The 14,188-nt window shown below is 38.7% G+C and overlaps 1 protein-coding gene across 1 annotated transcript in view; it reads left to right on the forward strand.

Annotated features, from left to right (window-relative positions):
* Positions 1-5,806: 5,806 nt before the first annotated feature.
* Positions 5,807-14,188, forward strand: part of herc1 (HECT and RLD domain containing E3 ubiquitin protein ligase family member 1) — a 68,414-nt gene continuing 60,032 nt past the window's right edge. The window contains 2 exon segments of the mRNA XM_037793032.1: positions 5,807-6,039; positions 12,866-13,842. Of these exon segments, the coding sequence (XP_037648960.1) occupies positions 12,892-13,842 (951 nt within the window). The 5' untranslated portion in view covers positions 5,807-6,039; positions 12,866-12,891.

Below are 14,188 nucleotides of genomic sequence, written 5' to 3' on the forward strand. Positions count from 1 at the left end.
TATAAACATTATTTAATAATTATATTCTGACATTTCTTAAAAAACTTGTGGGTACCCATAGAACCCATGTTCATTCACATATCTGGAGGTCAGAGGTCAAGGGACCCCTTTGAAAATGGACATGCCAGTTTTTCCTCGCCAAAATTGGGCTGAAACGCTCAAAAAGTTGTGACTGTTATTTAGCCTCCTTCGTGACAAGCTAGTATGACATGGTTGGTACCAATGGATTCCTTAGGTTTTCTAATTTAATATGATACCAGTATCTTCACTATGGCTTTAAAACTGAGCCGGAGTAAAGGTTGACCCGCTGTACCCTCTGAGTCACATCCGCCCCACCTATTTGCTTAACTGTATCTATCAATGTCCCATCAAATGTGTTTAAATGAAATTGGCTTCATTCAAACATTAAAGAGCATGTTACTCATGAGTTCAGATTGATCAATACTGTGATGGACAGCTGATGTTGACACAGGCACGCTTACACAATATTGTTTACTTTGTAAATTTGTACTAGACTGTGTCACCCAACATTAGTGCTATTTCAGGAGTCTCGTGAACATCGGCACGTACAGAAGATCAGCACAGTGTTCACTTAAATCTACATTTATGGATTTATGAGTCTTTGTTGTGGATTTCCACATTACTGAGTCAGGAAGGCAACTGGATCTAAATCAGAGCTGGTAGCATTTTGGGCATTTAAGGTGCTTGCAGGTCATGAAAAAAATGAAATATCGCTACAACAATCATGGATGGATTACTGAACGGGCCTACCAGGTACAGGCCCAAAGTGTCAACGCCCCCCCTCCGTACCAACCAGGATAAGACTCAAAATGACCACAAAGTAACATAAAACGACTAAAAAATTACTGCAAAGAGACACAAAGCAACTAAAAAGAGACTCAGTGACTATAAAAAGGGGCAAAAAAACACAAAAAGACAAAACGATTACAAAGAGACACAAAACAACTACAAAGAGAAACAAAATGACTACAAAGAGACATAAAGCAACTACAAAGAGACTCAAAATGACTACAAAGAAACAAAGCAACTACAAAGAGACACAAAATGACTACAAAGAAACAAAGCAACTACAAAGAGACACACAATGACTACAAAGAGACACAAAGCAACTACAAAGAGACACACAATGACTACAAAGAGACACAAAGCAACTACAAAGGGACTCAAAATGACTACAAAGAGATGCAAAGCAACTACAAAGACTCGAAACAACTACAAAAGTGAAACAAAATAACTATAAAAGAGACATAAAGCAACTACCAAGAGGCTCAAAATGACAACAAAGAGACACAAAATTACTACAAAGAGAAGTCTTAAAATTGAATGCTTGAATACACTGTACATTAGTTAAATGCAGAGTTTAAGAATAGCTGTGTTAGTTGATGTCAGTGTTTCCTGATGAGTTTTCAGACCAGTCATGCAGAAAAAGCTGCTGGACTGTTCGTGTTCATTTTCACAGTTTTTTTTTTGGTGTTGAAAATGGTCTCATGATTTGTGTGAAATGCTCTTTAAACTTGAACTTGCAGACACCCTCTGGGCCAGCTGCTGAACCATGGAGCTAACAAGTGTGTCAGCCACGGGGCGTTAGCTGCTGTCTGCGAGGATAAGCTGGAACAGATCAGAAACAAAGACCAGCTGGGACACGAACCAGACTTCAGACCAGGAGGCGAAGCTCCTGAAATCAACAGAGAGAGAGAGAGCTTCCTCACCTTATGTAGATACTCACTACTATTCTGAGAGCACCTATGTATTCATGGGATGCTCATTTTTACCCACTTCTGAGTTATTTAAACGTTTTTTCTCACTCACTATATTTAACCACCACCTGCAGTTTCTTCTTTTAGAAAAATGACTCGGCACACACGCGACAAAAAATGTATCCATTCTCCAAATCCAACACACTTAACCCACAGAAGACAAAACACAAAGCCTGTTTACCACTCGGCACGCTTTAAAGTGGCACATTTAAAAGCATTTTACTGAACTGAACATGGCTGTTAACCTTTTCACACCACTCTGAAAAAATAAGCTCTCTGTGAATAACATGGTGCTGTTGAATGGCTCCTATGCCAGCAAACATTCTTTGTAAATGATCAGAAATACAAACTCCCAAACCGGACAATGAGGTGGTAGCGACCTGTCAATCACAAGGTAGCCCCGACTCTAAATGGGACCATCATTTACTAAATGAACATCATCAGACCGAACCAGAACTATAAGGAAGGTGAGTATTGTGTGTTTGGAACTACAGTGTGGAGAAATCGTCTCCAACATGCCGGGCCTTGTGATTCAAAAATCATGTCATTGGTTTGACGGACAGTTACCTGATTTCATACATATCAGACTAGCATCATCTGATCTAATCCATATTAATTTCTGCCAGAATCTGCGCAGTAGTGATCAGTAGTGAACACTTGGAACATACATCAGCGTGATAAGAACCACCTAATGCCGGGATCAGACTACATGATATTTTTGTCTTTGACGATGGTCACCATGTCAGATCTAACGATCACAGCGCCATAAACTCTTGCAGTGTCTTGGTCGGGTGACTGGCAAAACTACACGTATGACCACGACCAATAACGGCACGTCGTATTCCACGATCATGCGCGAGTTCAGACGTCATCGGGGAGGCAGTTGAAGCAACTGTCAATCATGGCGACAGGAGCGTTGTGTGTGATGCTGGTGGTCTTGTGTTGCGAAAAGAAAAAGAAAAGAAAGTAAAAACGGTTGTGGATGCGCTCCTGGGTGGCACAGAGAGGACGGTACGGGGCTGTCAATACTTCGGTCAGTTTGGTTGTCCCACGTGACAGCAGCAAACTCGGCATCCCTCCTCCTTTTCGCCATGTTTGTTTATTACCAAGTGACCTGACTGCGACTGAGCGTTGGAGAGAGCACCTGATTGGTCAACGCAAAGGGTGGCGGTGGGCGTCCCAGACGTGGCGTCGGTTGTCGTGTACCATGACACACTACACAAGATAAGAGGATCGATTTTCACACAACACCCATTTATCGTTCCCGGTCCCCTACGAAGGCCGTGTCGGGCCATAATCGGGTTGATATCGTGTAGTCTGAACCGGGCATTAAATGACAGAAACCATCTTTGGGAAAAATGTATTTGACGTGTACTTTGACTTTTTAGTTTGGTTCATGTCCCATCTGCTAACATGGAGGAGGCGGGGTTTATGACCTATACTGCAGCCAGCCACCAGGGGGCGATCCAGATGTTCTGCCTTCACTTTTGGGAGCTGTCATGTCGTCCATCTTTATATAAAGTCTACGGGTGATAATATGTGAGGGTTTTTTTGGGGGGGTTTTCTGGCCAAAAATCAATCATGCAACTTTATGTACGTACGATTTTATAACCTTTCTAAATGTTTATGTGCAGAGGTCACATCTCTAGTAGGCATGACTACAGATTGTGGTGAACGAGCATACACAGGGCTGAGGCTGAGGCTTTAGTCAAGTGTTGCAGTGTAAAGAATTTAGACCTCTGCTGAGAGGAGCCACTGGTGATAAGACAACTCACAATATTGAAGCTGTTAGCCTCCTTCTATGGCATCATCCACAACACCAGAATGGAAACAAAGATACAGAAAATACTCTCTAATGTCAGCTTCCTCAAAACAGGCGTAAACAAAAAAATATTTAAAAAAACAGGATCTGCTTCCTCGATAAAGAGGGAGCTGGCTGGGCTTCTCTGTGTCTGCACTGCCAAGATAACCACAAAACACACTTTAGACACCACTTGACATACATCATGTCACCACTGAGTGGATTTCCATTAACCCCTTCTTTATTGCTGGACCTATATGTCACTTATACAGACACATATATAGACCTAAGAACAAGAAACATTCACAAGAGCAAAAACGGAAACAACACAACAATATAGAGGTCCATTTACTACATCCCTGTTTATATTACAGTTTATTCATTTTGCAATTACTGTAAACCTGTGTACCACAAAATTGATTTTATATCTTATCGCTATGTTTTAACTATTTTGTGTTTTGGATTCTCATTTCTTACTTGCGTTATTTGCTTTTTATACATATTTAATTGATGGAGTGTTCCTGAGATATCACGGGAATGGGAGGGACGTAAGGTCACAGTGACCTTGACCTATGTTTGTGCCAAATTTGAAGAAATTCGCTCAAGGCGTTCTCAGGCTTTTCAAAGCATCGGTTCATGTCAGTTCATGTGTGCAGGAATCGACTTCCTGACTGCAGGAAGACCCGCCGAAAGCCAGTTGATTGACAGCTTCGCCTATCAAGGAAGAGCAAAAGCAATAAGGAAAAAGCAAAAGCATTAGGGAAAAGATTAAGGAAAAATAAAGGAATACATTGTATTGACATTATATCAAAATAAATAAATACTAAATAATTAAAATTATACAAAAAAGACAGAATCATGTACATACAAAAATAATTAAATGTGAAAATAAATTAATCATTTTTTCCTCTCTTTACATTTCCACATTTATTTATTCTTTATTTCTTTTTATATTTCCACATTTCTTATTTACTAGTATATTCTTTTGTTTATTCCTCATTATATTTACACATTTATTAATTTACTTATATATTCTTTTGTTTATTTCTTTTGTTTATTCCTCATTATATTTACACATTTTTTATTTACTTATTTATTCTTTTATTTATTTGTCTTTACATTTACACATTTTTGTTTTTACTTGTATATTATTTTATTCATTCCTCATATTTCCACATTCATTTATTTACTTATATATTATTTTATTTATTTGTCTTTATATTTACACATTTTTATTTACTTATTTATTGTTTTATTTATTTGTCTTTATATTTCCACATTTCTTATTTACTTATATATTCTTTTATTGATTCCTCTTTATATTTACACATTTTTATTTACTTATTTATTGTTTTATTTATTTGTCTTTATATTTACACATTTTTTTATTCACTAGTATATTCTTTTATTTATTCCTCTTTATATTTACACATTTTTTATTTACTTATTTATTCTTTTATTTATTTGTCTTTAAATTTTTACTTGTATATTGTTTTATTTATTCCTCATTATATTTACACATTTATTAATTTACTTAAATATTCTTTTATTTATTCTTATTTATATTTACACATTTATTATTTACTTATTTATTCTTTTATTTATTTGTCTTTATATTTCCACATTTTTGTATTTACTTATATATTTTTTTGTTTATTCCTCATATTTACATATTTATTTATTTACTCATCTATTGTTTTATTTATTCCTCTTTATATTTACACATGTTACTCATCTTTATTATGGCACTCCTACTCCTACTCCTACGACTCCATAATAATTGAACTATAGCCTACAAATTATTATAATTTACATTTCACATTTTAATTAATCGTGCAATCCATGCAATAGCAGCAGCAACTGTCAAAACATACTGTACAATAAAGACATATAACAGATGGCAGTGTTGGACACTATAGCTGACAACACGTGTGTTTCTTTTGTCTTTGTGGGCGTGATGATGACTGTGTGAGTGCACATGCAGGCAGAGAGACAGACAGACAAACATATAGGCCTGTCAGAGAGACAGACAGGTCGACAGACAGACGGGTCCTGGGTTGGGTCGGGTCTGGGGCTCGGTGAGGGGTTGGGTCTGAGACTGAGAGCAGCTCTCTGGTCTCTGGTCCTCTGTGGCTGCAGTGGAGCTCCGGCAGAGAGAGAGAGAGGGAGAGAGAGAGAGATAGAGAGAGAGAGAGAGAGAGAGAGAGAGAGAGAGAGAGAGAGAGAGAGAGAGAGAGAGAGAGAGAGAGAGAGAGAGAGAGAGAGAGAGAGAGAGGCGGAGACATGGTGGAACATGCAGGATCTGTCTCCTTCCACAGTAAACACCTCATCACGGATATCTGACTGGACTGCTCGTGTTTATGTGTTTATGTGTTTATGCAATGCACTGTTAGTGTAGAGCAGCACAGCGCACCCTGAGAGGAAGAGGAGGAGGAGGAAGAGGCCTTTGACAGTTTACTGGTGAGCTGCTGCTTTATTTACTGTAGCTAGCATGCTAAGCTGCTATGAGACAGCAGATCACCCAGCTAGCACTGAACAGCTCCAGCTGCAGAGGGGGCTGGTTCAGACAGGTGAGGACACCAGGTGAGGACACAGCTATGAAGAGACAGGTGAGAACACAGCTCTGAAGAGTTGACTGGTTATTACTTCACCTGTCACCTGTCACACCTCGGTGTTTTATAATCAGGTATGTTGATGCTTTTATGCTAGCTGAGTGACGGGGAGGGAAGATAGCTAGCTAACATCAACAGTAGCTAACTAGCTAACATCAACAGTAGCTAGCTAACTAGCTAACATCAACAGTAGCTAACTAGCTAGCATAAACAGTAGCTAGTTAGCTAACATCAACAGTAGCTAACTAACTATCTAGCATCATCAGTAGCTAACTAGCTAGCATCAACAGTAGCTAACTAACTAGCTAGCATCAACAGTAGCTAACTAGTTAGCATCATCAGTAGCTAACTAGCTAGCATCAACAGTAGCTAACTAACTAGCTAGCATCATCAGTAGCTAACTAGCTAGCATCAACAGTAGCTAACTAACTAGCTAACATCAACAGTAGCCAGCTAACTAGCTAGCATCAACAGTAGCTAACTAACTAGCTAGCATCAACAGTAGCTAACTAACTAGCTAGCATCAACAGTAGCTAACTAGTTAGCATCATCAGTAGCTAACTAGCTAGCATCAACAGTAGCTAACTAACTAGCTAGCATCAACAGTAGCTAACTAGTTAGCATCATCAGTAGCTAACTAGCTAGCATCAACAGTAGCTAACTAACTAGCTAGCATCATCAGTAGCTAACTAGCTAGCATCAACAGTAGCTAACTAACTAGCTAGCATCAACAGTAGCTAACTAGCTAGCATCAACAGTAGCTAACTAGTTAGCATCATCAGTAGCTAACTAGCTAACATAAACAGTAGCTAACTAGCTAACATCAACAGTAGCCAGCTAACTAGCTAGCATCAATAGTAGCTAACTAGCTAGCATCAATAGTAGCTAACTAGCTAACATCAACAGTAGCTAACTAGCTAGCTAACATAAACAGTAGTTAGCTAACTACTGTTTATGCTACCAAGCTAGCTAACTAGCTAACATCAACAGTAGCTAACTAGCTAGCATCATCAGTAGCTAACTAGCTAACATAAACAGTAGCTAACTAGCTAGCATCATCAGTAGCTAACTAGCTAACATCAACAGTAGCTAACTAGCTAGCATCATCAGTAGCTAACTAGCTAACATAAACAGTAGCTAACTAACTAGCTAGCATCAATAGTAGCTAACTAGCTAACATCAATAGTAGCTAACTAGCTAACATAAACAGTAGCTAGCTAACTAGCTAGCATCAACAGTAGCTAGCTAGCTAACATCAACAGTAGCTAGCTAGCTGCTAACTGCTTATCATACAGCTAGCTAGCACCTAAACAGCTGCAGTGTTATCAGTGTAATCAGTGTTATCAGTGTTATCAGTGTAATCAGTGTAATCAGTGTTATCAGTGTAATCAGTGTTATCAGTGTAATCAGTGTTATCAGTGTAATCAGTGTAATCAGTGTTATCAGTGTAATCAGTGTTATCAGTGTTATCAGTGTAATCAGTGTAATCAGTGTTATCAGTGTAATCAGTGTTATCAGTGTAATCAGTGTTATCAGTGTTATCAGTGTAATCAGTGTTATCAGTGTAATCAGTGTTATCAGTGTAATCAGTGTAATCAGTGTTATCATTGTTATCATTGTAATCAGTGTTATCAGTGTTAACAGTGTTATCAGTGTAATCAGTGTTATCAGTGTTATCAGTGTAATCAGTGTGGCTGTCAACACGGGGAAGGAGTGTCTGAAGAAAGTCACCCACCTTCACTAGAAGCTGGAGCAGAACAGGCACCATGAAAGGAAGCATGCAGCACAAACAGGGTGATTTACAGTAGCTCAGGCTGTAGTCAGTGGTGCAAGAAGTACTCTTAAAGTAATACTACAGTGTAGAAATACCCTGTTACAAGTAAAGGTCCTGTGTTCAGTCCAGTTTTTTTCCAACAATATTTTTATTACGCTTTTATACACAGACAAAACCAACATTACACCAACACACACTGGCCACAAGAACTAAACATCAGACCGTGATCCCCAACACATGGTACACATAACACATAATATACTCAAAATGTACACAATCAAATAAATATGTAGTGGAAAATGTCATAGCATCTATGTGTGTGATGTGTAAGGATAAGGAGGCTCTCAGTCTGTTATAGTTGATTACAATCGTCAGTGATTTAACAACAGAACAATTTAAGAAAAATAAGAAAACAAAACAAAAAGTCAGTAAATAAATATCACCTTACAACGCAAAAATGTCACTTTGCACATTTTCAATATTGCAATCCATCAGATCATTTAGTACAATATTTTTAAGTCTTTACAGCATATTTAAAGAAAGATGGCCAAGTCTTAAAGAAATCACCCATTTCACATTTAAATCTGTATGTTAGATATTCCATTGGTATTAGCACAAATATCAGTTTATGCCACCCCTAAAATATTGGTAGTTTATCATCAATCCATTTAAGCGATATATATTTTCCGGGCAGCAAATGTAAGAATACTGAACAGCTCTCTTTGATAGGAGCCTTTAATACGAGGACTGGGTAAACCGAGAAGCAACACCTGAGGTTCAATTAAGTAAAAGTTTTTATTTTATTTTATTTTATTATTGTGTCATGTATAAATAATATGCCCAGCCCAGATGGGCTTACAAGATGCCATTATTTTGAAAATGAAGAAAAAGACAAAGGCAGAAACTAGCAGCATAAATCACAAATAGTACTAAACAAATAAGCCATCCTGACATCCCAAAGCTTCAGAAACAAAAGTATCCAACTTCTAAGCATTAAGATTAAATAGCCGTTCCATTTTGTCATCATCCGAGCACCAAAACATTTCTGGATTTTGAACAGACATTTAATTTCAAGAAAGGATTCCTCTTCTTAACTGCAACTAAAGACCTTTAACTCCTTGATAAGTTTGCTATAACATAAGCTTCAGTGCCATAATTGTGCTTGATTTGAATATTATGTTTGTAATTTTGGTTTTAACAATATATCTTCCAACCATTTTTCTTCAAATCTAGAAAGTAACTTTCTTCTAATTGTGTTCATGCTGCATGATAAACTATTACTAATCATATATTGCAATTCAACTTGCTCAAAACTAGCATGAAGTTCTGTAGCCCATGGAGCATTATGTGATTTACTCTTATTGACCCTGTATTCTGACATAAACAATTCCACAGTCTTATCATTTCACATTTTCGCATTATTGAGCCAGGAGTCCATCCCATATCACCCTGAACAGCCAAAGTAGGAGCAAACTTAAGAACAACAGCGTGCAGCTCTGTTCTGTATAGAGTACAAAAGTATTAGCATCAACATATACTTAAAGTACCAAAAGTAAAAGTACTCATTATGCAGAATGGCCCATTTCAGAATAATGTTTATTATATTACTGAATAATAATTATTGGTGCATTAATGTATTCATCACTTTAAAGCTTCAGTTGGTAACTTTAATACAATAACTTTTTGTCCTATTTGCTCAAACTATCAGAATATCCTGAGTACATGAGACAGATAACCTGTGGGAAAATCAGGTTTGTCTGTGTCCTCTGGTGCTCCCAATGAAATTTGTAAGATTCCACCGCAGCGCCCGAAGAAAAAACGCAGAATCAGAGCCGAGCAGTCTCTGAGCAGCTGTTGGAAGGCTCCAGATCAGCTCTGATTGGTTGTTTTCCTCTGTGAAACCTTGCAGATGCCTTTAGGAGCATCAGAGGACACCGGAGGACACAGAGGCACATGATTTTTTTCAGATTACTTGTCTCATGTACTACTGTCTGGATATATACCTTATCTTTTGGTTACTATAACTTTTCTTTGGGTTACTATACTGTACCTTGGTTACTATACCTTATCTTTTGGTTACTATACCTTATCTTTTGGTTATTATACCTTATCTTTTGATTACTATACCTTATCTTTTGGTTACTATACCTTATCTTTTGATTACTATACCTTATCTTTTGGTTACTATACCTTATCTTTTGATTACTATACCTTATCTTTTGATTACTACACCTTATCTTTTGATTACTACACCTTATCTTTTGGTTACTAGTCCTTATGTTTTGATTACTATACCTTATCTTTTGGTTACTATGCCTTGGTTAATATACCTTATTTTTTCGTTACTATACCTTGGTTACTGTACCTTATCTTTTGGTTACTATGCCTTGGTTATTATACCTTATCTTTTGGTTACAATACCCTATCTTTTGGTTACCATACCTTGGTTACTATAGCTTATCTTTTGGTTACTATATTTTGGTTACTATACCTTATCTTTTGGTTACTATACCTTGGTTACTATACCTTATCTTTTGGTTACAATGCCTTGGTTACTATACCTTATCTTTTGGTTACTATACCTTATCTTTTGGTTGCTATACATTATGTTTTGGTTACTATACCTTATCTTTTGGTTGCTATACATTATCTTTTGGTTACTATACCTTATGTTTTGGTTACAATGCCTTGGTTACTATACCTTATCTTTTGGTTACTATACCTTATCTTTTGGTTGCTATACATTATGTTTTGGTTACTATACCTTATCTTTTGGTTACTATACCTTATCTTTTGGTTGCTATACATTATCTTTTGGTTACTATACCTTATGTTTTGGTTACTATACCTTATCTTTTGGTTACTATACCTTATCTTTTGGTTGCTATACATTATCTTTTGGTTACTATACCTTATGTTTTGGTTACTATACCTTGCATAGGATTTGCTAAAATCTTACAAGGTGCTGTCTGAGCCTGGAGTTGTATGTTACTCTATTCAACCTTACAGGATGTAGCCAGACTGATAGTCGGCAGTAGTCTGTCTGTCGGCAGATCCATCGTCTTGTCAATCCATATGCTTCTTCCATGGATGGTTATTGCAGTTAATGTTCTCAAGTCAAATAGATCAGTGCAGACGCTGTGTCTGAATGGGGTTTTATTCAGCAGTAAGATAATAGGCTGTTTACATTGATTACATTAAATTTATGAGGGATCTAATCTATGGTTGGTTATGTAACAAAATGCATATTCAGTTTTTGTTGACTTCATCCCAAAGAGGTGTTGATTAAAGTCTTGCTGGTGCTGGTGAATGATTATTGCTGGTGAATCCTGCTGTATAAAATGCTTGGTTGCTCAGATAGATTATTCGTAGCACCTCAGTCCCTCCCATACACACACTTCAATTTGAACCTTGTCAGAATTTGTTGAGTTTACTTATCACCCCTTTACTCAAAGAGTATTGAATATATTCTTCCACTAGAGAATGCCAGTTGGGGTTTTTAATAAACATATTTGAATGGGATGTTGGCCTTAATTTTGACCCACAACACACACTTTACTCATCACATCTTAATACCTGGTGTACCTCATGTCAAGATAAAGGGTTGGCTACAGAGAACCAGGTCTAGATTGCAACTGGTGTCATATTTTTACTTTCGTTATGAGCATGGGCATGCTTTTTGTTTGAAGTTTGGACTTCTCTGACCTGTTATGCAAAGGTCAACACGTGTGTGGTGTTTACAATACAGACTGTTAGTTTATCAAATGTATGGCTAAACTTTGTAAACTGACAAATGTGATGAAATAGAATGTAATCAGTGTGCAAATATAATTTTGAAATAATAATAATAATACTTTTGAGTAACATGATAAAGCATTTAAAACCTTTATTTAACCAGAGTAGTTTCACTGAGACAAGTGCTCTGCTTTCAGATCACAGTTACTGCAGCATGGTGGACAGTATAAGACTGGTAATCTGAAATGTTCAGTCATCAGACAGTCCTACTCTATTGGGCAGATATCGATAGGGGTGTAAGAAAATATCGATACACATGAGTATCGCGATATTTTGTGGTGCGATACTATATCGATTCGATATTGATTCTCCAAAACACTATCGATTTTGAATTAACCTTTTAAAAATCTGACGGCCGCTGTTGGGCCCAGCTGCTATTCGCTCTTTCGGAGGTTGTAGTGGGCTCAGTTTTACAGCTAGAGTGAAGGTACTGGCATCATATGAAACTAGAAAACCTAAGGTATCCATCGGTACCAACTATGTCATACTGGCTTGTCAGGAAATAGGCTAAATAACGCTCCAAGGTTGCACTAAATTTTGGCAAGGAAAAACTGGCATGGCTATTTTAAAAGGGTTCCTTTGACCTCTGACCTCAAGATATGTGAATGAAAATGGGTTCTATGGGTACCCACGAGTCTCCCCTTCACAGACATGCCCACTTTATGATAATCACATGCAGTTTTGGACAAAAATCATGCAGTTTTTTGCATGCCCCAGTGTCATGATACGTATTGTATTGGCAGATTCTTGCCAATACTCAGCCCTAGATATAGATAACTGGCACTATTTTCTGTCTCGATATATAAAGGGTCGTATTTATCTTGTTTACCTCATCTGCTTTGATAGCACATAGGTCCATGTTAAGGATAATGTTTGTTTCTTCATCTTGATTCATATGATTATCCAGTGAAGAAGCAGCGTTAAGTTGGTCAGTGCTTAGACGAATTTTGCAAACTGGAAACTTTTGATAACCTGTAACTGAAGAATATTGTTTTTTCACCCAACATTTTATATAGTCCTGAGGAAAGACAGCTTATGCAAACACAAATTGCTGTTCACCAGCTTGATATTAACATTTTGTATGATGCCTACTCAATGTTTTCAGGACTGATGGCTCCAGAGTGACATGCCATGGCTCTAATGATCCCCCCGGTGAAGCTCAAATGGCTGGAGCACCTAAACAGCTCATGGATCACGGAGGACAGCGAGTCGATAGCCACGCGGGAGGGAGTTTCGGTGCTCTACTCGAAGCTGCTGGCCAACAAAGAGGCCGTACTGCTGCCCCAGCAGGTGCTGTGTCTGAAAGGCCCCCAGCTTCCAGACTTTGAACGTGAATCCCTCTCCAGCGATGAGCAGGAGCACTACCTGGACGCTCTGCTCAGCAGCCAGTTGGCCTTGGCCAAGATGGTCTGCTCTGACTCCCCCTTTGCCGCTGCCCTGCGCAAACGTGTGCTGGTGCTCCAGCGCATCTTCTACGCACTTTCCAACAAGTACCACGACAAGGGAAAGGTCAAGCAGCAGCAGCACTCCCCAGAGAACAACTCGGGCTCGGCTGATCTGCACTCTGTCAGCGAGCGGCCGCGCTCCAGCACCGACGCCCTCATCGAGATGGGTGTTCGCACGGGCCTCAGCCTTCTGTTTGCTCTGCTGCGCCAGAGCTGGATGATGCCTCCCCCACCTAGCCCCGGTGGAGGTCCCGGGGGCAACATAAACTTGTGTAATGATGTCATTCACACCGCCATTGATGTGGTTAGCTCCCTGCCACCCCTCTCTCTGGCCAACGAGAGCAAGATCCCGCCAATGGGCCTGGACTGCCTGGCCCAGGTCACCACTTTCCTGAAGGGGGTGACCATGCCAAACTCTGGGGCGGATATTTTAGGGCGGCGCCTCGCCTCAGAGCTACTGCTAGGGTTGGCCTCCCAGAGGGGTTCCCTGCGCTACCTGCTGGAGTGGATTGAGATGGCCTTGGCTGCATCAGCCGTGGTCAGTGCTATGGAGGAGAATAAGGTGCTACAGAACCAAGAAGGGCTCATCGGCTACGATTGTTTCATGAACATCCTCATGCAGATGAGACGCTCTTTGGTAAGTAAACATTAAAAATACGGGCAGATTGGAAGTGGTTTAAAGGTAGGGTTGGTAAAGATTTTAGTAAAATATTTTGTTATATTAGTGGAAATTCAATTCATAAATCAAATGCTCTGACAAAAAAAAAAGAAAACACACAGGTATCTGCTGCTGTCGCAGGACTGTAATAAACCCGTCCAATCATTTCATTTGGCCTGAATGTAATGGTGTATGTAATGAAATGTACTAATAATAGACATGTTCACCATTCATGTTCATTATGATATGTTTATGTTAATAATGATAATAGTGGCTTTGGATGGAGGCCTGAAGCGATGGACTGTCAGTGTTGCCGACTTGGCAA

The sequence above is a fragment of the Sebastes umbrosus genome, chromosome 2, assembly GCF_015220745.1.
Source record: "Sebastes umbrosus isolate fSebUmb1 chromosome 2, fSebUmb1.pri, whole genome shotgun sequence".
In the NCBI taxonomy this organism is placed as follows: domain Eukaryota; kingdom Metazoa; phylum Chordata; class Actinopteri; order Perciformes; family Sebastidae; genus Sebastes; species Sebastes umbrosus.